Source organism: Aethalodelphis obliquidens, unplaced genomic scaffold, assembly GCF_003676395.1.
Source record: "Aethalodelphis obliquidens isolate GAN/ISIS:26980383/991018 unplaced genomic scaffold, ASM367639v1 scaffold27, whole genome shotgun sequence".
In the NCBI taxonomy this organism is placed as follows: domain Eukaryota; kingdom Metazoa; phylum Chordata; class Mammalia; order Artiodactyla; family Delphinidae; genus Aethalodelphis; species Aethalodelphis obliquidens.
This window is the reverse complement of record NW_020837971.1, coordinates 9,579,423-9,605,775: the sequence shown is the minus strand read 5'-3', so window position 1 is coordinate 9,605,775 and position 26,353 is coordinate 9,579,423. Positions and strand designations below refer to the sequence as shown.

Sequence of the window (26,353 nt, the reverse complement as noted above, 5' to 3'; positions counted from 1 at the left end):
GAGCGGCTGGGCCCGTGAGCCATGGCCGCTGAGCCTGCGCGTCCGGAGCCTGTGCTCCGCAATGGGAGAGGCCACAGCAGTGAGAGGCCTGCGTACCGCAACAAAAATAAATAAATAAAAAAAATAAAATATAGTTGTCTGTGTCACCAGAATAATTATTATTGCTGTTATTTTTATAGGCATTTGTTTTAGTTTCCCAAATTCACAGTGAGAAGGTCCATGAGAGATGAGGTTCTTGTACCAGGCAGTAGGCCAAGCCCAATGACCCACATCAGAATGCTCAACTCTCCTGGGTATTTTACAGGAGAAATGACAAAATAAGGAGGCCTGTGGAAAATCGGGGTCTATCCTGTTTTGTGAGGAATAAACTCTGGAATGATTCATGGCTTTCTTTTTTTTTTTTTCTTTTCTTTTTCAAAAATCACTTACGACCTAACGGATCCTATTTAAAGACACTGCTAGGGAATTCCCTGGTGGTCCAGTGGTTAGGACTCCACACTTCCACTGCAGGGGCCACGGGTTTGATCCCTGGTCAGGGAACTAAGATCCTGCAAGCCGTGCCGTGCAACCCAAAAAAAAAAAAAAAATATCTATATATATATATATAGATAGATACAGATATAGATAATCAAGAGTTTCCAGACTGCTGAGAATTTAAATGGCATTTAAAAAATTATTTATTTATTTTTGGCTGCATTGGGTCTTCCTTGCTGCGCACGGGTTTTCTCTAGTTGCGGCAAATGTGGGCTACACTTCGTTGCGGTGGGCAGGCTTCTCATTGTGGTGGCTTCTCTTGTTGTGGAGCATGGGCTCTAGGCGGGTGAGTTTCAGTAGTTGTGGCACGCAGGCTCAGTAGTTGTGGCTCGCAGGCTTTAGAGCACAGGCTCAGTAGTTGTGGCTCATGGGCTTAGTTGCTCCGTGACATGTGGAATCTTCCCGGACCAGAGCTCGAACCCATGTCCCCTTCATTGGCAGGCGGATTCTTAACCACTGTGCCACCAGGAAAGCCCTAAATTGCATTTTATACACAAATCACAGAAGATCAAAGATTCGGTGGCTATAATCTAAAAAGTCACTACGGCTAATGCCTACTTTTATTAGTAAACCCACACATTATAGAACTAATTGTACTAGCTAATACCAGGTGTTTTCCTATAAACTCTCACATTTAGTCTTCATATGTACCTAGCAAGGTAAATGTTTTTACTCCCATTTTACTAATGAGAAAACTAAGGCTCTGAAAAGTTAAGGAGATGCCTTAAAATCCCACCAGGCTGGGAATCAAACCTAGATTTGTGGAATTTTTGCCATTTACAGAAATCCTGGTAGTTTAGGAAAGATACATATGTAGAAAGATTCACTGTTTACCGTTTCTAAAATGGAATCTTGAACCTCTTGGGATTTCACCTGGTTCTGGAGATGGAGGACAGCATCGTGGACAGTCAAAAAGAATATGTCCTTTCTGATGTTATCATTAAAGAAACCACATTTCTCCAGCTTTTCTATCACATGATCTTCAAAAGAAAGAGATAATGTTTAGTTAGTCTCTAGGAAAAGCTATTTTTATAACATCAACCAGTTCTAAGTCTTTGTACCTCCTCCTTTTAATTCTTTTTTCTCATTTCCAAAATGTGATCCTGCTCTAGACAGAGTTTCTTTTCCAGTAGCACATGGAATGCTGATACCATAACTGGTTGTAGTAAATGGTGGTGTTTCCCAGCCACGTCCCTTTTTCCCGTCCTCCAGCTGCTATGAGTCTGGCTGGTGTTCACAGCTGTGCCCTTCTCTGGAGAACTTTCTTTGGCCAGTGGGAGCTGTCTCACCTGAGAAAGCCTGGGAGGTTACACCCCCTCCCTCGGGTGGCCTGCAGCCACGGACTGATTGATCAGGAGGTAAAAGGGCCGGCCAGCCCCCTTCCCCTCAAGGAAGGATAACCATCTGGTGCTTTTCTTGTTGTGTGTTCCCTGTGAAGTCAGACTAAGTAGATTCTGAAGCCATGTCTTTGTCTTCTCCCACTGCCCTATCCTGTTCCCCTCACTCCTTCATAAATTTTCCACTGTACTCTCTCAATAAATCACTTATGCAAGAATCCTTATCTCAGGCTCTGCTTCTAGAGAACTCAGCCTAAGCACTAGTATTTTCCTACACACGCTTGTACATAGACAGACACAGACTCATACCCTGGAAGTTCCTCTAGTTCTATGGGGTCTAAGTCATCTCTAGCTCTGCTCTCCCCATGACAGTTTTTCTTCATTGATCCTGCATTGCTGTCAGGACGTAGGTTTCCATGCATTACCAGCTCTGTGGCACAAACTGGAAGTAATTTTTCTAGGTTCAAAAAGGCCTTCAGAGTGATTATTTAATGGGTAGAGTTTCTGTTTGTGGCAATGAAATTTTTGAAAATAGATAGCTGTGATAAACTTTGGGGCACATGTATCTTTTTGAATTAGTGTTTTCGTTTTTTTCCAGATATATACCCAGGAGTAGAATTGTTGGATCCTATGGTACTTCTATTTTTAGTTTTTTGAGAAACCTGCATACTGTTTTCCACAGTGGCTGCACCAATTTACATTCCCACCAACAGTGTACAAGGGGGCCCTTTTCTCCACATCCTTACCAACATTTTTAATTGTAGACTTTTTAATGATAGAAATTCTGACAGATGTGAGGTGGTATCTCATTGTTGTTTTGATTTGCATTTCTCTAATAATTAGCAATGTTGAGCATCTTTTCATGTGCCTGTTAGCCATCTGTATGTCTTCTTTAGAAAAATGTCTGTTCAGATCTTTTGCCCACTTTTTTATTGGGTTGTTTGGTTTTTTGATATTGAGTTCTATGAGCTGTCTGTATTTTTTTTTCAAATCTTTTTTTTATTGAAGTATAGTTGATTTACAATGTTGTTTTAATTTCTGCTGTAAAGTGATTCAGTTATACATATATATACATTCTTTTTTTATATTCTTTTCCATTATGGTTTATCACAGAATATTGAATATAGTTCCCTGTGCTATATAGTAGGACCTTGTTGTTTATCCATTCTATATGTAATAGTTTGCATCTGCTAATCCCAAACTCCCAATCCCAAGCCTCCCTCCCCCACCCCCTCTCCCCCTTGGCAACCACAAGTCTGCTTTCTATGTCTGTGAGTCTGTTTCTGTTTTGTAGATAGGTTCATTTGTGTCATATTTTAGATTCTGCATATAAGTGATATTATATGGTATTTATCTTTCTTTTTCTGACTTACTTCAATTAGTATGATAATCTGTAAGTCTATCCGTGTTGCTGCAAATGGCATTATTTCATTCTTTTTCATGGCTGAGTAGTATTTCATTGAATATATGTACCACATCTTCTTTATCCATTCATCTGTAAATGGACATTTAGGTTGTTTCCATATCTTGGCTATTGTGAATAGTGTTGCTATGAACATAGGGGTGCATGTATTTTTTTGAATTATAGTTTTGTCCGGATATATGCCCAGGAGTGGGATTGCTGGGTCATATGGCAACTCTAGTTTTTTGAGGAACCTCCATACAGTTTTCCATAGTGGCTGCACCAACTTACATTCTCACCAACAGTGTACGAGAGTTCCTTTTTTTCCACAGCCTCTCCGGCATTTGTTATTTGTAGCTTTCTGTATATTTTGGATATTAACCCCTTGTCAGTCACATCATTTGCAAATATTTTCTCCCATTTGGTAGGTTGCCTTTTCATTTTGTTGATGGTTTCCTTTGCTGTGCAAAAGCTTTTAAGGTTAATTAGGTCCTATTTTATTTACAATAGCATGGAAGAAACCCAAGTGCCCGTCAACAGATGATTAGATTAAGATGTGTCATACACATCAGTGTAAAGCAACTATAGTCCAATAAAAAAAAAAGAAGATGTGGCATATATGAAATGAAATATAACTCAGCCATAAAAAAGAATGAAATTCTGCCCTGCAGCAACATGAATGGACCTAGGGAATATTATATTTAGTGAAATAAGTCAGACAGAGAAAGACAAATGCTTTATGATATCACTTGTATGTGGAAACTTAAAAAAATGCAAATGAATGTATACGCAAAACAGAAACAGACCCACAGATATAGAAAACAAACTTGTGGTTACCAAAAGGGAGGGGAAAGGGAGGAGGGACAAATTAGGGGTATGAAATTAATAGATCAACCTATTTCATACAAGCTACTATGTGTAAAATAGATAAGCAACAAGGATATACTGTATAGCACAGGGAATTATAGCCATTATCTTGTAATAACCTGTTATGGAGTATAATCGGCAAAAATACTAAATCACTAGGCTATATACCTGAAACTAATAAAATGTTGTAAATTAACTAAACTTCAATTAAAAAAAGAAATTTTTGGGCTTCCCTGGTGGCGCAGTGGTTGAGAGTCCGCCTGCCAATGCAAGGGACACAGTTCGTACCCCAGTCTGGGAGGATCCCACATGCCACGGGGCGGCTGGACCCGTGAGCCATGGCTCCTGGGCCTGCACGTCCAGAGCCTGTGCTCCGCGATGGGAGAGGCCACAACAGTGAGAGGCCCGTGTACTGCCAAAAAAAAAAAATAAGAAGAAGAAGAAAAAGAAAATTTTTTAAAACTCAAAAATTAACAACAGCAACAACAACAAAAAATGTGCAGTAAATGTAAAATACACGCTGGATCTCAAAGATGTGAACAGGAGCAAGCAGTGCAAAATATCTCAGTAATAAATTTTATACTGACCAAAAAAAAAACAAAGGAAAGAAAGAAAAGATAGTTGTGATGATTGCACAACATGGTGAATTACTTAATGCCACTGAATTGTACACTTGAATGTGACTAAAATGGCAAATTTTATGTTATACATCTTTTACCACAATTAAAATTGTTTTTGAAAAAAAGGCCTTTGGACATCATGTACTCACATTCCAAGGTAGGAGAAAGGGCTTAAGGGAAAGTCTTATAGATAGATATGTACGTATATGCATTTACCTTGAAGTGATGCAAAGTACACATTTACATCAATTCTTTGGAATTCTTTGACAATCTAAAAATTTAAAAAGGAGAATTTGTAACAATGAGTAACTTTATCTGCCCATAATTCAGTAGCATTCAATTACTTGCTCGGGAGAAACTTCCAACACTTTCACGGTGAATCAGGAGTTTGAAGCAAGTTCATTATTAGAAATTGGAAAACCATAGAGGTTTTCAACATACAGTGATGATGATTAGGATGAAAAGACCATATCTCAATAGGTGGCAACATCCAGCGCTCAACAGCACTGGATAGCATAGAAGTGCTCCATAAATACTTGTGGAAGGAAAGAAAGAAAGGAGTACAGGAAGCTTCCTAATGCAGCCTCTGCTGGTTGGAAAGAAGAGTATGAGTTTATATCTTTGAGTGGAAGCGATACGGGTGTGGATTTGTGGCCACCAGATGCCAAATGTAAAAACTGACCTCTGTAGTTTGACTGTAGCAGTGTCAATATTCTGATTGTGATTTTGTACTATAGTTTTGCAAGACGTTAGCACTGAAAGAAACTCGGTAAGGGATAGAGAGGATCTCTCTGTATTATTTCTTACAACTTCATGGGGATCTACAGTTATCTCAAAATGCAAAGTTTAAAAGAATCAAGACACAAGACCTATGGACAATAATAAAACAGAACTTGAAGTTTCTAGGGAAAAAAGATCAAGACCTCTATGCAAGTATAAAGTTTGGAGTTTTCAAAATTGTCATTATAGCATTTGAAAGCAACTATTTGTTAGGTGCAGAAAATATTCTGGCATTAAATATCTTGACTTTTCCTCAAAGTAATTCATTAAACCCTTTGGTCAACACAATCTACGGTGGATCTGAGCCAATGCCTAGAGTGAAATGCACAAAGAAGAACAAGAGTGTGTTCTCAAATGAGCTAATAACCAGGTCTGCTAAGAGACCTGGAATAGAACCTATCAGCATATTCTCGCACTCTTGTCAATCACTCTTCTACCTGACCTGCCTAGTACCCACACCCTGGAATAATTTCCTCCCCTTGCAGAGGTACCAAGAAGCCCCAGCTAAGCTAAACCTCAGTTGAGGGTAGTTTGATATTATTATACCTGATTGTTGCTCCCTTGAACCTGCCTACTTTTCTGCCAAATCCTCTTGATACCTACCTTCCTGAAGCTTCACCTAAACTTGACACTCCCAGTCAAGTTGACATCCAGTTAGTCTGCTTTGGAGGACTAATTGCAATTGTTATTTAAAAGATTACTTAAAAAAAAAAGATTACTTAATATTTGCCTTGCCCCTTAGACTGCTTAGTCCCATGAGGGTAGGGACTATGGCTATTCCACAATTAGTTTCTTGTGCCTGGCCAAGTGGTTGGTACACGTGTGGCACTGCACATCTATGTGTTAGAAGAATCATTGAAGTTGAGCTTGCATACCTGGTTTCTGATTGAATGCTTCTGTCCTGCATGCTCCTCAACTCTTTGACTTCCTAGATGCCTGACCTGCTTGCTGCTGATCTAACCTTGATAATGCCTGGCTTTTCCAGTCCTACAATGTTTCTCATTCTGCTGCTCTTCGCATAACAAATAAAAACATAATACTGAACACAAGATTTTGCCCATTTTTCTTTCTTTTCATATTCCATGTCATATATATTCTCAGAACAATAAAACATAATAAATGTTAATATTTGCTGACGTGTGACTATGTGCCAGACACTCTTCACTTTTCTCATTTAATCCTCATCACAACCCTATGAAGTAGGTACCATCATTATCCCCACATTACAGATGGAGAAACTGAGGTACAGACAGATTAAGCAACTTGCCCAAAGTCACACCACTAGTAAGTGGTAGAGCCAGGATTCAACCCCAGGTAGTCCAGCACCGCGGGACTGTGCTTTAAAGTAATACACTCTATTGCAAAAGCATTCCCCTAGAAAAATTACAGAGCCTGTGCAATCAACCACCCTTTTGCAAGACCAGGAAACCCATATCATTTTACTATTGCCAAAGCTCCAAATATGTAATTCGAAACAACGGAACCTTACCACACGCAATGATCTCACTCCAACAACATCCAGGAAAGAGACAGCTCCACAGTCAAGCACGAGGCTATGGATCGGCACTTTAGGAACATTCACTTTGACTGGAAGCTCAGCGTTCCAATCCACTTGAATCTCTATTTCCTTGGTTGGAATATCAAATTCTTCCGGATTTTCGATGTCTTCATCAGGCTCAAAAGCATTATTCGATGAACCAGCATCACTTATAATGCCATTCTAAACAAAGAAAACACTGCCAACTCAATTACTAATGATTTGGGATGTCTTTCAACAATTAATCTAAAATGACTTAGAAGTTCTACAAACTGCTTCTTGGTAAGCAAAATATCAAGAGGATGAACTCTTAGGGAATAAGGTTTACCTCAGCCCAAATTCTGATGTTCTCTAGGAAGAAAAATGGAAGAACAGTGGAGAAAGGAAATGCTTGATTTCTGGAAGATTGTAGAACGTAGCCAAGAGAAACATTGACAAGAGAGTTTGAATAAAAGGTAACTACTGTAGCTCTAAAAGTTTATGAACTTACGACTGCCTTCTGTTGTGAGTAATTTTCTGGCATTGAATTAGCATTTGTTTTGTTCCTTTTAGTAAAAATAAGGTTTATTTCATGATAGAAAAAAAAAAATCTCACCCTTTGTTTCCCAGTAGCCCTGCTGATTTCATTTTATTCTCTCCCCTTCCCTCTCTCCTAAAAGAACAACTCAGCTGTTCTCCATTATACATATGTCATCTGCTTGTACACATCTGGGTACCAAAGAGGGTATATTTAATTTTAGACAGTCTAACTGCTTTTATGTCATCTGAGAAATGAGAGAATTTCAGAGGCGAAAGAATGATGTTGCCTCACCTTTGTTGCTCTTAATTGCCCTTTTTTGATGAGTTTCTGTATTTTTCTCAGTGCTTTCAACCTCTTATTATACACTCTAATGGCATCAAATCCAACCTTTGGAAAAAAATGTCAAGTTAGTTAAAACGTCTGGTTCCTGATGCTCATTAATGGCAATTTTTATCTGGAAAGGCTATTTCTCAAGTGGTATTATTCGCTGAGGTACCCTGCCAGAAAAGAAATTCTGAGGCCCGATGGAGGTCTCCACTACCGGGCCACCCTAACCCACCCACCCAGAGACTCAGGGAAGGCAGTAGCACATTGAAGACTCCAAGACAAAAAAAAAAAAAAAAAAAGCAAAAAATAACCTTTTTAACTTTAAGCCTGTGTTTTCCAAATTTGCTTGACATGGCAAAGCCCTTGTTGTTGCAAAGTCTATGAACATTCCTTTGAACTTCAGGAAAACACTGATCTAGAGGCAAACTCCAACTTCGAAGCATAGCATGGAATTCAAGACAAGAATTTCCTGCTTATCTATTCCACTTATACTTTTTACCCTTTATTCCAACTGCCCCCCTCCCCCACCCCCTGCCCAATACACATTCCCACATTTTCCTCTCAGCTCATGTAGTTCCCAAACACCTGCCATAATCTCCTTCCTTCTGCCCAACCGCCACGCAAAGCCTGATCAGTCCACCTAACTCGGATGACTCCCTTCCATGAAATCTTAACACTTACTGTCTATACTACTTACTTGGAACTTACTCAAAGTCTGCCTGGAGACATCTCTAGTGGTTTTGTTCCGCATAGTTATTGCTACCTGAATTTTAACATATGTGTTATTATCGTTTGTTCCTATTCCCAAATAGATTGAAAGTTATTTGAGGGCAAGGATGTTATAATTCTTAATGCCCTGTACAAAGGGAACAGGGTATAGGACCTTATGCCCACGTTTGAGCCCCTTAAATACCTGTAGAATGAATGAAGTCTCAAAGGAAGTTAGAAAGTAGATTTCTAGGGACAAAATACTTACTGTGGACTTGATACATTTTTTTAAACCATCAACATTGCCATAAAAAATAGGACTAGAAAATCTCAGAATCTTCACTCCTTCAGGTTCTTCAATCTAGCATTAAAAAAAAAATTTTTTTTTTCTGAGGTTAAATCATTTCATGCCTTAAATACTCAGTTAAGTTTTTGGCTATTCAGCTAGGAGCTGACTGACAATTGCTCAGAGAAGCTGGGCAGCAGTCCTCAACTTTCCTCTAACAGGAGTTTGTTCTTTATCTAGTTCCTTTGGGTGTAAAGTTAGATTGTTTATTTGAGATTTTTCTTGTTTCCTGTGGTAGGCCTGAATTGCTATGAACTTTCCTCTTAGAACTTCTTTTGCTGCATCCCACAGATTTTGGAATGTTGTATTTCCATTTTCACTTGTCTTAAGGTAATTTTTTATTTCCCCTTTGATTTCTTCATTGACCCATTGTTTGTTCATAGCATGTTGTTTAATCTCTATGTATTTGTCATTTTTTTCAGTTTTCTTCTTGTAATTGATTTCTAGTTTAACATCATAGTGGTCAGAAAAGATGTTTAATATGATTTCAATGTTCTTAAATGGGTTGGACTTTTTTGTGACCTAGCCTAACATATTATCTATCCTGGAGAATGTTTCATGTGCACGTGGGAAGAATGTGTATTCTGCTGCTTTTGGATGGAATTTTTATACTTTAAGTTTAAAGAAATCCCTTTAACATTTTTGTAAAGCCGGTTTAGTGGTGATTAACTCCTTTAGCTTTTGCTTGTCTGGAAAACACTTTCTCTCTTCTTCAATTCTGAATGACAACCTTGCCAGGTAGAGCTTTCTTGGTTGGAAGTTTTGTCCTTTCAGCACTCTGAATATATCATGCAACTTCCTTCTGGCCTGCAAAGTTTCTGCTAAAAAATCAGCTGATAATCTTATGGGGGTTCCTTTATACGTAACAAGTTATTTTTCTCTTGCTGTCCTTAAGATTCTCTATCTTTTAACTTTTGACATTTTATTTATAATGTCTTGATATAGATCTCTTTGGGTTCATCTTATTTAGAAATCTCTGTATTTCCTGGACCTGAATGTTTCCTTCCCCATTTAGGGACATTTTCAGCCATTATTTCTTCAAACAGGTTCTCTGCCCCTTTCTGTCTCTCTCTTTTCCTTCTGGGACTCCTAAATGTGAATGTTATTCTGCTTGGTGTTGTCCCATAGGTCCCTTAAGCCATCCTCACTTTTTAAAATTCTTTTTTCTTTTTGCTGTTCTGCTTGGGTCAGTTCCAGTGTCCTGTCTTCTAGGTTGCTGATCCATTCTTCTGCTTCATCTGGTCTGCTGTTGAATGCCTCTAGTGTATTTTTCAGTTCAGTTAGTGTGTTCTTCAGCTCTTGACTTCTGTTAGGTACTTTTCTTATTATATTTTCTATCTCTGTGTTGAAGTACTCACTGTGGTCATCCATTCTACTCCAGAATTCATTGAGCACCTTTATAACCATTACTTTGAACACTTTATCAGGTACATTACTTATCTGTTTCATTAAAGTCTCTTTCTGAAATTTTGTCTTGTACTTTCATTTGGAACATATTCCTCTGTTTCTTCCTCATTTTGCTTGATTCTCTGCGTTTGTTTCTATGTGTTAGGCAAAATGGCTACCTATTCTAGTCTTCTAGTCTTGAAGGACTGGCATATGTAGGAGATGAAACTTATTGTTCAGCCTTGCCCTAGCTCTTGGGTGTCTCTCAAACCTTTGTGCTTGTCTAATTAGCCTGGTTTATTTTTTTCTTTTTTTAAAATTTTAATTTATTTATTTATTTACTCTTTGGCTGCATTGTGTCTTTGTTCCTGCACGCGGGTTTTTTTCTAGTTGCGGCAATTGGGGGCGAACTTCATTGTGGTGCATGGGCTTCTCATTGCAGTGGCTTCTCTTGTTGCGAAGCACGGGCTCTAGGCACATGGGCTTCAGTAGTTTCGGCATGTGGGCTCAGTAGTTGTGGCTTGCGGGCTCAGTAGTTGTGGCTCATGGGCTTTAAAGCACAGGCTCAGTAGTTGTGGCGCACGGGCTTAGTTGCTCCGCAGCATCTGGGATCTTCCTGGACCAGGGCTCGAACCTGTGTCCCCTGCATTGGCAAGTGCATTCTTAACCACTGCGCCACCAGGGAAATCCCTAGCCTGGTTTAGTTTTGATAGGCCCCCGTTGTTGAGGGTGTGCCAAGACCTGTCAGTGTTCCAAGGGGAGGGATCTCATTCAGCATCTAGTTTCAGGCTGATTGGAAGCCAGATCCTCAGGCAGCAGCTTTTAAAGTATGCAAATATATACAGTCTTGTGGAACCACAATTACTGACCTCAGGAGACTTGGAGGTGTCTCCTGGGTGATGGGTGCAAAAATTGGAGCTTCAGATGAACTCCTTTCTGGGAGGTACCACAAGCTGTGGCGAGGCCAAGGGAGGGTATGAGAATGATGTCTCCCTGCCTACACTGCCTGAGAGCATTTCTGTAGCCTCTATACGTGTGGCAAACCTGAAGCCTGTCACTAGGTTAAAGCTCTAGGGTAAATAATGGGCCTTTTTCACAGGTGGACTGGGGTATGTTTTGTCTGCTATCTCTGTAGTACCCTGGGTGTGGTAGCCTGCCCAGAACTATCTTTCCAACTGTTACAGTCCTGTGGGGCCCAGGCATGCAAGGCCCTCGGGGCGCCAGGGCCAGGCAACCAAGGGGTGTTCCTTGTACGGACTGTGCTCACCTACCAGCTTTAGCATGGCTGCAGGAGAGTGCTGAGGGTAGGGCATGCTGCAGCTTTAGCGACGCAAGAGAAGAGTGCTGGGAGCGGAGCAGACCTGTGGCTTTATTGAGGTTGTGCCTGGGTGCACCCGCCTACACTAGCAAGGTACGGGGAGAGCGCAAAAATGACACTTGCCAGTGCCTCCACCCCTGAAGCAAGTCCCAAGTGGTCCTTGCCCCTCTGGCGGATGCTTTAAGATTAGCAAATGAATCTCCTTCATATATAGTCCAGGGACTTTCAAACTGCTGCCTTCGTGCTGGGTCCCAGGATGAGTGAGCCCACATGTGAGCCCCTCCAAAGGAGTATCTCACATTCCCACAGTCCCCTCGGGGCCCGTGAATGTAAGCCCTATTGGTTTATAAAACCAGACAGTTTGGGGGCCTCGACGTTTGGTGCAGGTCCCAAGGGATGTGGAGTACAAACCCCTTGCTCCTCAGGGAGTAGCTCCAAACTTAGGACATTCCTCCCCCTTGTGGGACGCGGAGTCAGGGGTGAGTTTTGGCGAGACTGCATCCCTGCCTCTCCTACTTGTTTCGATGTGACCCTTTTATCCCTTGTTGTGGAGGAGCTGTTCAGCTAGTTATCAGTTCTTTTCCAGAGAGAATTATTCCATATGTAGCTGTAGATTTGGTGTGTCCATAGGAGGAGGTGAGTTCAGAATCTTCCTGTTCCAGAATCCATCTTGGACTGCCCCCTTGAATTTTCTTTCTTTCTCTACTTTTTCATGTTTGTTCCTTCTGGTGGTCACTAAGCACTCTTATTTGCAGGGAACATAAGCCCATCAGTGGAATGTTTATTTTCTTCATTTTTTATTTTCTGTATTATATATTATTTCTTCCAATTCCAAGGATAGAGAAAAACGTCAAATAAGGTTCTTTGTGACAGAGAACATGAACGTCTCTTCTTAGAATTGAATGAAGAAAATCTTACAGGGATTTCAGACAGTGTCATAGAGGATAAGGATAACATAGCAGAGAAAGAGAAATTTTTCTCCTCTTGCTGCTTGAAAAATTGCTGTTAACATCTTGGCTTTCAGCAGTGTTACTGTAGTGTTTCTAGGTGTGGATTTTTGTGTGTACATTAATTGAGTTCAGTGGGCATTTTGGATTAGTACATTGTGGTGTTCCTCAAATTTGGGAAAGTTTTGATACTTATTCAATATTTTGTCTGGTTTTTTTTTTTTTTCCTCTTCTTCTCTTTTGGGAATGTTGTTACAATGTATGTTTCATTTTGTCCTAGAGGTCTCTGAGGCGCTGTCTTTTTTTTTCTTTTTTAGTTATAATTGACATATTAGTTTCAGGTGTACAACCTGATATTTGTATACATGGCAAAATGATCACTACAATAAGTCTAGTTAATGTCTGTCACCATACATAGTTACAGAATTTTTTGTGTGATGAGAACTTTTAAGATCTACTCTCTTAGGAACTTTCAAATATGCAATACAGTATTATTAACTATGGTCTTCACATGTACATTACATTCCCACGATTTATTTATTTATAACTGGAAGTTTGTGTCTTTTGACACCCTTCACTCAGAGGAATAGAATTTTGGTTCAACTTCTGGAAATAATTGAATTGCCTATTTTTTAAAAAATTCCCTGTACAATGGTTTGACATTAAAATGACATTTTAACTAGCATGGACAAAATTCACATAAGCCTAGGATATCAGAGGGCACATTGGATTGAAAGTTTTCCCGACACCCCCCCAGTGGACTTCTGGACTTTCCCAACAGAAGTAGCCTCCCTTTTTCGCTACCTTATCCCTAACGTACTGAAAGAGAAATATGCAACCCCTGAAAATCCAGCTTAGCAAACCCAAGTCCAGCCAATGCCTCAGAAAGGCACTTACGTTTTTGTAATTCTTGGTGCTTTTGTAGATGTCTGTGCTAGGGATACTTCCAAGGCTGTTCCATGAGGGACTGAAAGAAGGAAAATTAAGGTCAGGAGTTTTTGGAACAGGCATATTTTGGAATAAAAAGTTAGAAGAAATTACAGATACTAAAGAGCCCATAATTTGGGTGTTTTTGGACTCTGTCTTTATCGCAGATGACATTTTCCGGTAGCTAAAAGTGAACAGCCGGTGTTTGTATAGGATTCGGGGAGAAGAAGGAAGTGTGCCTCATTTCTGATGCCTGCAAGAAGTAATGAGCATCATACTTTCATATGTGTACAACTTTATAGGATAAGCAAAGAGCTTTCACACATGTTAAATCTTATTTGAGCCCTACCATAACCCTGAAAGATCAGCAGTATTATCCTCAATTTTACTGGTGAGTAAACTGTTTAGAGAAGTTCAAAAAGGCCCTGGAGGGAAGAGGAGCACAGCCTCTATCTTTAACCCATGGGACTTTGTTGCCTGGCGTGGTGCCTAGAACTTACTTGTGAGTTATAGCAACTTTCTGATGAAGTATGGAGAGTCTGCACTGATCAAATTAGTATCACTTCATAGAAATAGGAGCCTGGGAGGACTAGACATGAGTCCTTCCCATCCACCAGACTGTTGATTTCCTGTTTCTGATGCAATCCCATAAATTCCATGATTCTTCAAGTGTGACTAGGGACATATGCTAAACACAATTCCTGAAGAAAGAGTGTCTGTTTAGGGTCCTCTCAGCAATGTGCTCTCTGGATCAGCCTTATAATTACTGGAAATTAAATACTGTGGAGGATACTGCTTTTTGTTGGCTCAAAGCCTCGTTACCAAATCTGCAGCTGAACGGTGCCACCGATTTTCCTCAGCTTGCTGTGCAGTGCTGATTTTTAACTTAAACCTTAGAAACTGTATAGTCTTTCTCTACAAAACCCTTCTCCCCCAATCACACTCACACAAGTAAAAGTAAACACGGAGGCATCCAGGGCACAAAACTCTCTTCCAAGGAGAGTTTCTGAGGTGTTTCCCAGTAGCACACTGGGTACTTTGGACGCTTGTGAACTCTTTCGGGCCCTTGGGCAACCATTTAAGGGTGCTGAGGCAGTAAACACAAGACTTTGGGCAGGCTCTAACATGCCAGGGGAGGGACGGAGGGAGGGAAGGAGAATTGGTTGGTGGAACGGGAAAGGTGGACTTATGCTAAGCTGAAGACATCCGTGTTGAGGTTTCCCCAGGTTTTGTACTCCTTCATGGCCCAAGTGCAGGCAAAGAAGGGACCAGCCGACTGGGAAGATAACAGAAGTTTTGAGGAAGGAGAGAAGCACGCTTCTGCTCTCTGTTCAGACAATTCCATAGACCCAGAAGGGCATCTACCAAAGACCTCTCAAGGGTCAAAACAAGGGAATTCCCTGGCGGTCCAGTGGTTAGGACTCCGCACTCTCACTGCTGAGGGCCTGTGTACCCCCGGTTGGGGAACTAAGATCCCGCCAACCTCGCGGCCAGAAAAAAGATTTTTTTTAATAAAAAAATTTTTTAAAAGTCAAAACAAAACAAATGAAAAAACATACACCTTTCGGCTGCCTCACAGATTGTTTTCCATTACTTTGAACTGTGTCTGTGTTGCTTTCACTCTGCAGAGGACCTAATCATGTCTACTTCGCATAATTGGTGTGGCTTATTGGGTACATACCTTATTTGGCAGATTTGAATGAATTTTGGCTACAGTCAACTGTTTTAAAGTCTCCTGTTCTGGGTTGTTACATAATTTCTGGGTTACTAGCTTCAAAAGAAAATGAGCTACAATATATTTAGCAGCTGTCTGGGCCCAAGGCTTGGGCCCAGTGCCTCTCAGACATCATCTCATTTTAAAAAGAAACTACACAGCAACTTCAGTCTTTTGCTGAATCACGTATCTTTTAGTCTTACCATGACTTGGAGGAGAGCATAGCAGTAGACCATGTGAATAAGTGCATAGATTTTGGGGTGAGATCTGGGTTCAAATCCTGTCTCTGCCACTGACTAGCTGATCTTGGGGAAGGTTCTTAACCTTTCTGAGCTTCAGTTATCTTACTAGAATGAGGAGAGTAAAACCTACTCACAGGGTTTTTTTGAAGACTAAATATGATAATGTGTGTAAAGCACCATACGCTTAATTTGTAGAAGCACTCAATTTATAGTAACTATTATGAAAGGGAGTGCTTTTATTGTATTTATCACAATAAAGAAATATAATAAATCTCAGGGTGTGTTGTCCTGTTTATCGATAACCTGGATCTTATATTACTCACAATTGAACTCTCAAGACTACAGTCAGAAATCCAAATATAAGGCCAGCCAGTAAACCAAGGTCCAGCCCCAGAATGATGGATGCTACGCACGTAAACACCCAGATAACCTAGGAAAACATGGAAATGAAAGGAATTATGTTAATTCATCAGGTACCATCAGGTGAGCAATTACCTGTAAAAATAAGATCAATTGTCCACAAACAAATTACAGCGTTGTAAACTATTCTGACTTCATTGCATACTTTAAGTGGAAGTGGAAATTGCCCTTTCCAGTAAAGGCCAGCTGTTCCATTTAAATATTCTTAAATTTAATTTTTGCATATTGACATGGTTCAAAATAAAATTAGTATTAAAAAGGTGTGCAGTGGGACTTCTCTGGCAGTCCAGTGGTTAAGACTCTGCGCTTCCACTGTAGGGGCCACGGGTTTGATCACTGGTAGGGGAACCAAGATCTGGCATGCTGCGTGGCACGGCCAAAAAAAGAAAAGTGTGCCGTGAAAAATCTTGGTTGTAACTCTCTCCTTTCTCCATCCATTCCCAACGACGCTCCTTTCTTGTGTCCTCGTTTATGTCTGTGTGTGTACACACATGTGCACACTTTTCTCCAGCATTTCTTTTGGCAAATACAAGCAAATATGACTACAAAGCATATATTATTTTCCCTTCTTTTGGTGTGTTATACACACTCTTCCATTGTGCACTGGTCTCTTTTTTACTTCACAATTTGTCTTGGAGATCTTTCCATATAGATATATAGGGAGTTTTCCCATTCTTTTTATCTGTTCTGGTTTAAATTAGGGCAGAACTCTGAAGGGTTTAGCTTCTTTTTTTTTTTTTTCTAACAATCCCTCAGAAGACTTGTAAAGGTTACTTTAATCAATATTATAATCAATGTGGGGTTTCGTATTTTGTTTTTGCTTTGTTTTTGTTTTGTTTGTCTTTCTAAATCAGAGGGTTTTTAAAAAATTTGTTTGTTTTTTGGCTTTAGAAGGCCAAGGGTATACGAAGGAGCTCATATGGGATTCTTGCCGGAAATGAATCTTCCCAGAGATACAGGACCTTCACAGATCACAGCTCATGTGGAAGACTTCCCAGCTTTGGCATATCCACAAAATTCTAATTTCTGCTCTGGTTCCCAAAATGCAAGTAAGACTTAGGAGATAAGGGGATGTAATCATATGGCAAGAAGCATATAAGAAACAATTCTTATTTCAGAGAAAAATGGATGGTAAGTGACTTACAGCATCAGTCTTATTCTGCCTCCACAGACGAGGAATGTCACACACCTGCATAAACATCCCCTTCAGGTTGGCAATTACAACAGCTGCCAAAACCGACTGCCAAGAGACACAGGGAAGCTGAGTTATTCAAGGGAATGGTTTTCCATGTGATGACTTCTAAATCCCCCGTTACTTCTCAGGTGGCAGAGCAGTGAAGGGGAAGTATGGAATCGGTGTGGCGAGAAGCAGTGTTATACCTTTTGCAAGGGTTCCAACAACTTCCCCAGGGCAACGATGGCAATCATCACAATCCCAGCCGAGATCATGCCGGCAACCTGAAAGACATACGTGTCCCATAACCAGGGTCCGTCCTGCCCCCTCTGGACGTGTGCTTGCTGGACACATGCGTGCAAGAGCCTGTTCATGGGCACACGTGACACTTCCCAACTTCCCCCCTTCTGCTCAATACTGTTGAGACAAGTGAGAATTATTTGCGAAAACCATACATTTAGTAGCTATGGCAGAGAAATTAAAGAAAATGTGGACCCTGAGTCTGGTAGAGTAAAGCCTGGATTGCACTTGGATACACTGCAGACATACACTTTTGGTGTCAATTCAAGAGGCCAAACTTCTAGTCGTTTGCCATTCGAGGAAACAGGGCCCATCCCCCTTCCCGGACAACAGATCCTTGTAATGTTCTTGGGAAATAAATTCTCATAGCACATAACTGATTCTGCTGCATTATTGAGTCAGCAACCTGATAACGATTCAGATAACACTTTGTATACATGGTTGCCATGATAATCTCAGAGAAAATAAATTTACCAGTCTTTCTGCAGATTCAGAATGCCACACGAGCCTGCTGAGTGGTGGGACCATGTCTCCCGCATCCTCCCACAGCTGCACGGATTCAGGCTCAGAGCTTTGCCCCACAAGCAGCCCGAGTGAGGGTGGGCAGTAGCAGAAGTCAAGGAAGCTTCAGAAACTTTACCTTCGCTGGCAAAAAAGCTCTCCTAAGATCCGTAACTAGTTAGGAGAGAGGCTGAGGGGGTGGGGACTACTCTCTCTTGTGATTAGATGACCAATGGGTTCTCTGCTGAGACAGCTGGAGCCTGGCCGAGGTGAAGCCTAGTAGCTCTGAAACAAAGGAGAGAAGGAGACAGGGAGCCAGAAGCAAAGCGACCAGAGAGGAGGCAGCAGAGAAGGTTGCCCTGGGCCCAAGTACTGCCTAGTGCAAGATGTTTGCCTTCAAGGAGACACATAAAGCCAATAGAAATTAAAAGTCCGAAAACTTAAGGGAATTCCATATCCACGCTCACTCACTCCAGCTGGCAAATTGTTCAGTCATGTTCAGAGGATACTTAGGCCAGACTGAGGCGATATTACGTATATGACGTACAGAAAAGTCTGCTCTCTCCAGCCAGATCCCCTTTTCTAGGCAATTTGTTATCTCCCAGCACCACACCTCCGGGTTCCCAGTACCTTGGTGAGCTTTCCCCTCTCCTATCTAAGCAGAGAAGCTGGTATCCTTCCTCCCTCCTTCCCTCCTTTCCTTCCTTCCTTTCTTCTACGCAATTACTTAACCAACATTCATTGTCTATCATGAGCCACATGCATCTCACTGTGGATGTAGGGCTCTGTGAATTGGTGAGAGGGATGGAGATTTGGGGACAGGGACCACAGCCAGCTGCCCAACTCATGCCAGGAGGGTGGCCACCTACTCACTGAGGATAGGAAATAATTAGCCTCCAATTATGGAGACCAAGACTAATTTTGGTTACTATTTTAAAATCTGTGAGGGAACCCATTGCTTGTACTTAATTTATAAAGGAAAATTACTTAGTTTGCAGGAAATGCTGTAGATTTCATATCTATGAGCAGATTCAGTTACTAGAGAATTAATTCTTCTCTTAAGTGAGAGGGTAACCAGAGCTAGGGAATAGTTTGTCATCAGAATTACTTTTTCATGAATCAGTAGGAGTCAGATGGGGGTAAGGGAAAGAACAGGTTGCAATGTTGAGCTCTTCTACAATCTGTAGATGTGTTGCAAACAGTTGAGGTCCACTAATACTTTTGATTCTGTTCATTCATTCAGCAAATACATGCCGGGTGCTTCTTATGTGTCAGGTACAACATATGTATCATAGGTACTAAGGCACTATTCTTACCTTGAGAAGTTAATGACCGGAACCATCAACATTTACAAGTGAGTGCCAGGATTTTATAAACATTTTCTTATTTAATCCTCACAACATCCCTATGAGGCGGATACAATTATTATCCCCATTGCATAGATGTGGAAACTGAGGCTCCAACATGAAAAAAAACATGAGAAGCCACACAACAGGAGAAGACTTGCCAGTTTAGTTGGTCACAAGTCCCTGGATTTCAGTCCAGACACTTAGACTTTTAATCCCAGAACTTAGTGTACATTTCAGTAATTAAATATCAAGCTATTTCTCTGCTTGCTTCATTCTTCAGTACTGAAATCCTGGCATCCTTCATTCCTAAATATAATACACGCCAGTGTGTGGCAGGGGGTATTAGCTTACCAGAACACCATTATCCCCAAAGCCTCTGCCAAGGAATCACTTTACATGGGCATTCTTAGGAGGGGAGGGGAGGATGGACGGGACTGTGCCCATTTCAGTCTGGAAGTAACAGCAGAGAATGGACATCAGCACTTGGGGATATGCCTGCACCCACTTACAGCCATGTGCCCTGGAGAGCTTGTCAGGGCCCCATCTCCAGTGGAAGCAGCAGAAAATTTCACTGCTGACAGCTACCCCCTGAACCGCAGGTACAGCTCTGGCAATCACCTCCAACCTCTTCCCCTTGACCACAGATCTCTGGTTATGCTTCCTGTTTGAGGCTGTATTGTTTTATTTGCTCTCACAAAGCTGGAAATGTTTGCAGAAAAAAGCAAAGAAAACTCAATTTTAAACAGAAAAATTCTGAAAATTTAGACTAAATTTTTGTTGAACGGGAGTCAAGAAATTGGAAGAGGCCAGTTCTTCTGACCCTGTCACCAAGATCCTTTATAAATGGTAAAGGAGCATCATGGGCACCTTGGGGACAGTTCAGGCTCCCCCTGGGCAACTTCCTTGTTGGAGTCATTCATTTTCTCAGTTTCTCTCTTTTGTACTTATTTGTAAGTGTCTCTACCTTAAAAAACCCTATTTGAAGACTCTGTGTGTGTGTGTGTATGTATGTGTGTGTGTGTGTGTGTGTGTGTGTGTGTTACCCTATTCACTTTGGATTTGTTGTTCTCCTTTATAGTCTCAATGTACTTTTTACTCTTAAATAATAGTTCTTTCTGTACTGGAATGAGAAAACTCTTCAGGCATAACAGAAACACAATTCCTGAGCTGCCCCTCACCCCCATCTACTTGGTTTGGCTTAGCTGACTCATGTCCTGCTGGAAAGAATGGTCTGAGAACAGCTCCTGAGCTTTCTAGCCCATTGAAGGAGGAGTTTTCCAGAGATTAACTTGGATGCTGGTTTGGCAACAACTTAAAAACCACATTTAAAAGGCAAGATGAGGGCTTCCCTGGTGGCACAGTGGTTGAGAGTCCGCCTGCCGAGGCAGGGGACACGGGTTTGTGCCCCGGTCCAGGAAGATCCCACATGCCGCAGAGTGGTTAGGCCCATGAGCCATGGCCGCTGAGCCTGCGCGTCCAGAGCCTGTGCTCCGCAACGGGAGAGGCCGCGGCAGTGAATGGCCCACGTACCGCAAAAAAAAAAAAAAAAAAGGCAAGATGAAACCCACATTCAGAACTTTAGGAACAAAAGTCTTGCTCAGGAAGAGATGCCAAAATGTTACAACAAAAATATCCTCGGCTAGCAAACTTGTTCTGTGGGACCCAACGCCTCTGGACGAAGCTCCTGATCCTTGTAAAGGAAATGTAAATAGACAGCTTTTCATTTTCCTGAAAATAGAATAACTCACTAAGCCACAAAGTGCTCTTACTAGGCCTTCTCTATCCCCAGATAACAAATTGGTAAAAATCAGCATTCTTCATGACTGATTCCTTGTCAACTGTTATCGTCCCTGGAAAAGAAGTCAGTGGAGCTATCTACCAGCTGAGCACTCACACAAAATGGTTTGAGACTTGCTGCATCAGAAAACCATAAATGTTGCTGTGGAAGAGTTTTTAGGGGAGGGGATGGATCACCGTCAAGGAGATGGAGAGACCCCGGGTGCAATCAGACCAGGAAGTACAAGTTTCTCTTTTCTCAAAGGCTAATCGTCCTGCTGAGTTCTTGTGCAAGCCTTTCTGAGCCACCATTCCCCTGACTCATTCTTTCCATCATTCTAGATGGATATTACGACACCGCTGTTACATACCTGTGTCTTTCCCCCAGTGCTCTCCTGGACGGCGGTGCGGGACAGGGCAGTGGTGGCCACAAAACAGGAGAAGAATCCAGAGAAGATGTTGCTGATCCCAAAGGCAATGAATTCCTAAGAGAGAGACTGGATGGCAGTGTTGCTACATATCAAATCTTTGCAAGACCCTCGCCAAGTGTTTAAGGAAGAGCATTAAGAAAGCAAACTCTCAAGCCCACCCTGCCTGGGAGTCCCAGTTTAATTCTTACCATTAAAGGTGCTTGGGACCCTTGGAAGACATGGGGACTTCTGGCTCCGTAGAGCCTGAGAGAGGCTTCACTGCTTTCAGTTGTTTTTAAGATTGACTGATCTTTTGCTCAAATGCTTATTTCACTTCCTGGTGAGTGGCATATCTGTAACTCTCACATGAAATATTTTCTCTGTGGTTGGATATTTGCTATGAAGTGTATTATGATTAGGAGGGCTATTATTCTTATTGAGTACTAATCATTTAACTGCTGTAATTGCTATGCTATGTTTTCAGAAACCAACCATACTTGCAGATTTGCAAGCAGTGGAAAATCAGCTCACCTGGTAAATGTATCAGGTGCTACCAAAAATGTCCTGTATCTATTACAGGTATCCCCTGCTTTTCAAAAGCTCACTTTACGCCACTTGGCTTTTACGAAAGACCTATGTTAGTACCTGTTTTTGCTAACTGAAAGAAATCCCAAGGGGCTTTTTGCTTTTACAAAAAAGGGTGAAAAGCATCTGTTTTGTAGCTAGCCCTTACAGAGGCAGCATGCCCCCCAAGTAGGGAGAGTGGCACCACCAAGCTCCTCCCCCGGAAACTGCACTCAGCAGCTCAGCATCGAGCCGCCATCGCTTTGAACTGTGTTGGTGAGCACCTGTGCTTCATCTAAATGGATTTTGTGCATCTGTTTGCAAGATGTGTCCTAAGGTAACTGCTTCTTCACTTTACTGCCATTTCTGCTTAAGAAAGTTTTCATAGGAACGCTCTACGTTAGGGTAGCAGGGGAAACCTGTAATTGCACAATAAACCACCTCAATTTAAAGTGGTCACAACTATTATCATTGGTGTTTGTTGCTCTGTTTTGCCGTATTATAGCTGTCATTAAAAAAACAATTACCAGGCGATACTAGATTACATGAAGAATTCTTATTCCAATCTGTTAAGCTTAAATGTTATTTATGACCTAACTGAATTAACTTCTTAAAAATTAGGATTACTTCAACTTATTTCTTAAAAAGTAAAGTGACGCAGATACACTATTAATACTATGTGTAAAATAGACAACTAACGAGAACATACAGTAGAGCACAGGGAACTCTACTTAATGCTCTGTGGTGACCTAAATGGGAAGGAAATCCAAAAAAGAGGGGATATATGTATTCGTATAGCTGACTCACTTTGCTGTACAGTAGAAACTAACACAACATTGTAAAGCAATTATACTACAATAAAAATTAATTTAAAAAAAAGTACAGTGATGCATACAGTGCAAGGAATATAGCCAATATTTTCTAAGAACTATAAATGGAGTATAACCTCTAACGCTTGTGAATCGCTATGTTGTACACCTGAAACTTATATAATATAGTACATCAACTATACCCCAATTAAAAAAATAATTTGTTAAAAAATGTAAAGCAAAATAGAGATGTATCAAGCTAATACTACACATGGAGCTTGTTTGGATACTTAACCAGACAAATCAACTCTTTAAAAAAACTTTTTAAGATAATCTGAAAACTGACAAGATAGTTGATATTATCAAGGAATTATTGTGAATTTTTTTAGTTGTGATAATGATCTTGTGGTTATACCTGAAAACTGACTGGTTATTAGATGGTATTAGGGAATTACAGCTAGTTTTTTAGATATGATGATGTATCACGATTGCTTTTTACATGCTTATCTTTCAGAGACATATAATAAAATATGGATAAAGAAACAGTAAAATATATTTAAAAAATTAAGTGATACAACATGTGTATTTCAAATTAATTTCAAATTAGCACACACAGGAGAGAAACCAACTCAATAAAGATGGGTGGAAGAAACCAATTCCTTCTTTAGCAGACAACAAAAATCTTTCCCATTTATGTTTTCTTCTTATTTTCAGCCCTACAAAACCAGTTCAGCAAGAGTGACCATACCTGGTTCCCATCGATGGTGTAATCATACTTGATGGCGTATACTTTTCCTACAGACACTGCAATGGCATAAGCGACCACAGCGATGGAAAATGATGCAGTCAGCATCTCAGAAAACAAACTCACAGATGGAATCGCCGGAGGCAAAAACCTAGTGAGTTTTTACATGAAAAATGCTGTGAAAATTTGACCATAATGCTCTTCCCCCACCTCACCAAATGCTCTATCAACCCAGCCACAAGTCAGAAATGAAAGGACTTGATCCAAGAGGGCAAGAGGTACGTGAGATGCATAAGTGGTAGCATCTGTTTTTACAGGTTTCAATCAGAAGTTGGTGCTATCTCACTGGCTGATTCCTTTGTCCCCTATTTGAGAGGCCTACAGATGCTGCCTTATCTACGCTCTGACAAGAATAAGCCTGTCATTACTGATTTCTTAATACCATACAATCCCATGCTGTGCCATTTCACACATTAGTGTTTCTCCTTACACAATTTCATCTTAAAGGTCTTTGAATTTAAAAGATATCCTAGCCATAAAATGAGATTTACCCTGTACAAGGTGAGGTCAGGTCTGTTAAAGAGACAAAGAATGTAAGATGCTAAAAGAGCTAAGTGGAAAATCCATTCTAAGAGCCATGATATTTAAAATCTTCTTGAGTCTGAAAAAGATTAAATGTGTGTCATTATCGTAATGCTCCATAGTCACAACGATTAAGACATCCCAAAAACTGCGGGATCAAACAGTTGCTGTTTGACAAAACCAGAGCTACTCTACCAACTGTATAAAGAAATAAATCTACAAGTTTATAAGCCTGCAATTGTCCCCAAATATGAAAATCGGGGGGGGGCGGTGGATGCCTTTCTTGTACCTATATCTTTTTTTTTTTTTTTTTCGGTGTGTGGGCCTCTCACTGTTGTGGCCTCTCCCATCGCGGAGCACAGGCTCCGGCCGCGCAGGCTCAGCAGCCATGGCTCACGGGCCCAGCCGCTTCGCGGCATGTGGGATCTTCCTGGACCGGGGCACGAACTCGTGTCCCCTGCATCGGCAGGCGGACTCTCAACCACTGCGCCATCAGGGAAGCCCACTTGTACCTATATCTTGATTACTATCCATAGGGTGTAATTCCAGAAGTCCCTGGCCAAAAAACAAAAGCAAAAGGCAATCTCCCTGACCTACCTCACACCTGAAGTTCCTTTAATAGGAAACTATTTTTTTTCCGCCTATAATTAGAGGGAAGTAGTAAAGTAGAAATGATTCTTATAGAAAACAATAGAAATCTAGAGCCAGCTAATATCCTAATATTATCCAAATTAATATCCTAATCTAATATCCTAGAAATTGTTGAATCTACCTCTCTTTTTGTTGATACCAGAACTGAGGCCCAGAAAAGTGAAATGATCTGCTCAAGGTCATTTATTATGTCCAGGTATGAATGTTAGATATTAGATGATTTCCTGGGTCACAAGATCTGACTGACCCTTTTAGAGCCTGCTGGTTAAGAAAAAGGTTAGCGATGGGACTTCCCTGGCAGTCCAGTTGTTAGGACTCCGGGCTTCCCATGCAGGGGGCACGGGTTCGATTCCTGGTCTGGGAACTAAGATCCACATACCGTGCGGTGCGGACAAAAAGTAAAAATTAAAAAACAAAAGACAACAACAAAAAAGAAAAAGGTCAGTGAGAGAATGAGGGCTCCTCGTTTAGGTGAATCCTAGTGGGACACTCAGAAGCTGACCAGACTTGCAGAAATTGTATACTTGGCCAAGCAGGGGAGTAGGGAAGTAAGGCAAGTGGTCACAGTTTTGGGGACAGTGTCATTGGGCCCTGAGCGATACTGACATATGGCATTGGCCCTCAGTGGGACAAAAGGAAGCTGCTGGCGGCGGCTGTGCTTTTACTCCCTTATTGGGGGCTTGATGTGGGGAGGGGATGAAGAGGTGGGTAGCACAGCGTTTCTCTTTGTTCCTCTTCCTTTCGTCCTACTCACCTTTCTCTCCTTTCCTTGCCCTTTTCCAATCTCTCCACAGCACCCTTTCTTTTTCAGGTTTGTTAACGTTATTAGACTTGTTTCAGTGCTACCAAAAAGTTGCACAAGACAAATGGGATCACTGCCCTTGGGGAGGAGCTTTGAGTCCTGGGGGCCAGGCAGGTTAGGTCAGCTGACCAATCACACCAGGCGGTCTGTCAGAGGATGCAACTTGACTAACCCAAGAGCAAGAGGCTAGAGATCCATTCTCAGCAGGAGAGCAGCCAGGAAAGCTCTGGATAGGGTCAGAAAGGATCACTGAGGGCGGGCGTCCTCAACCCCCGGGCCACGGACCAGTACCTGTGCACGGAGATGAGCGGCGGACGAGCGAGCGAAGCTTCATCAAAGCTTCATCCGCTGCTCTTCGTCGCTTGTTTTACCGCCTGAACCATCCTCCGCCCCACCTGACCCCCACCCCACTCCGTGCAAAACTTGCCTTTCATGACACCGGTCCCTGGTGCCAAAAAGGCTGGGGACTGCTGACTTAGGGCAGCAAAAATGAGTTCCCTAAATCTATTAATGGAACATGGACTTATGGGACTGGGCATTTGCTATGGACCTTCTCTAAGAGTTACACCCTAGGAAGCCTGACAACAGGGATCTATGAAATATATTTTTTATGTAGCTGTTTATAACTACTCAAATAATCTGTTAGGGTGAAAACGCCATAACTCAAATAGCCAACACTGCATCTTTTTATCACTAAATTTATACCAGCATTAGGATTCACTATCAAAATGTTGATCCTCTAATGTAAAGTTTCCCAA

General features: G+C 41.3%; 1 protein-coding gene across 2 annotated transcripts in view; it reads right to left on the bottom strand.

The window, feature by feature from the left end:
* Positions 1–26,353, bottom strand: part of SLC26A4 (solute carrier family 26 member 4) — a 61,849-nt gene that overhangs the window by 15,497 nt on the left and 19,999 nt on the right. For both annotated transcript variants that reach the window (XR_003436555.1, XM_027123925.1), the window contains 11 exons: positions 23,564–23,711; positions 21,404–21,517; positions 17,313–17,390; positions 17,077–17,172; positions 15,836–15,942; positions 13,527–13,596; positions 8,901–8,993; positions 7,889–7,984; positions 7,030–7,260; positions 4,977–5,031; positions 1,369–1,514 (listed from right to left, as the gene is read on the bottom strand). Coding sequence is in view for 1 of the 2 variants with exons in the window: in XM_027123925.1 (XP_026979726.1) it covers positions 1,369–1,514; positions 4,977–5,031; positions 7,030–7,260; positions 7,889–7,984; positions 8,901–8,993; positions 13,527–13,596; positions 15,836–15,942; positions 17,077–17,172; positions 17,313–17,390; positions 21,404–21,517; positions 23,564–23,711 (1,234 nt within the window). In the remaining variant the exon portion in view is untranslated. The remainder of the gene's footprint in view (positions 1–1,368; positions 1,515–4,976; positions 5,032–7,029; positions 7,261–7,888; positions 7,985–8,900; positions 8,994–13,526; positions 13,597–15,835; positions 15,943–17,076; positions 17,173–17,312; positions 17,391–21,403; positions 21,518–23,563; positions 23,712–26,353) is intronic.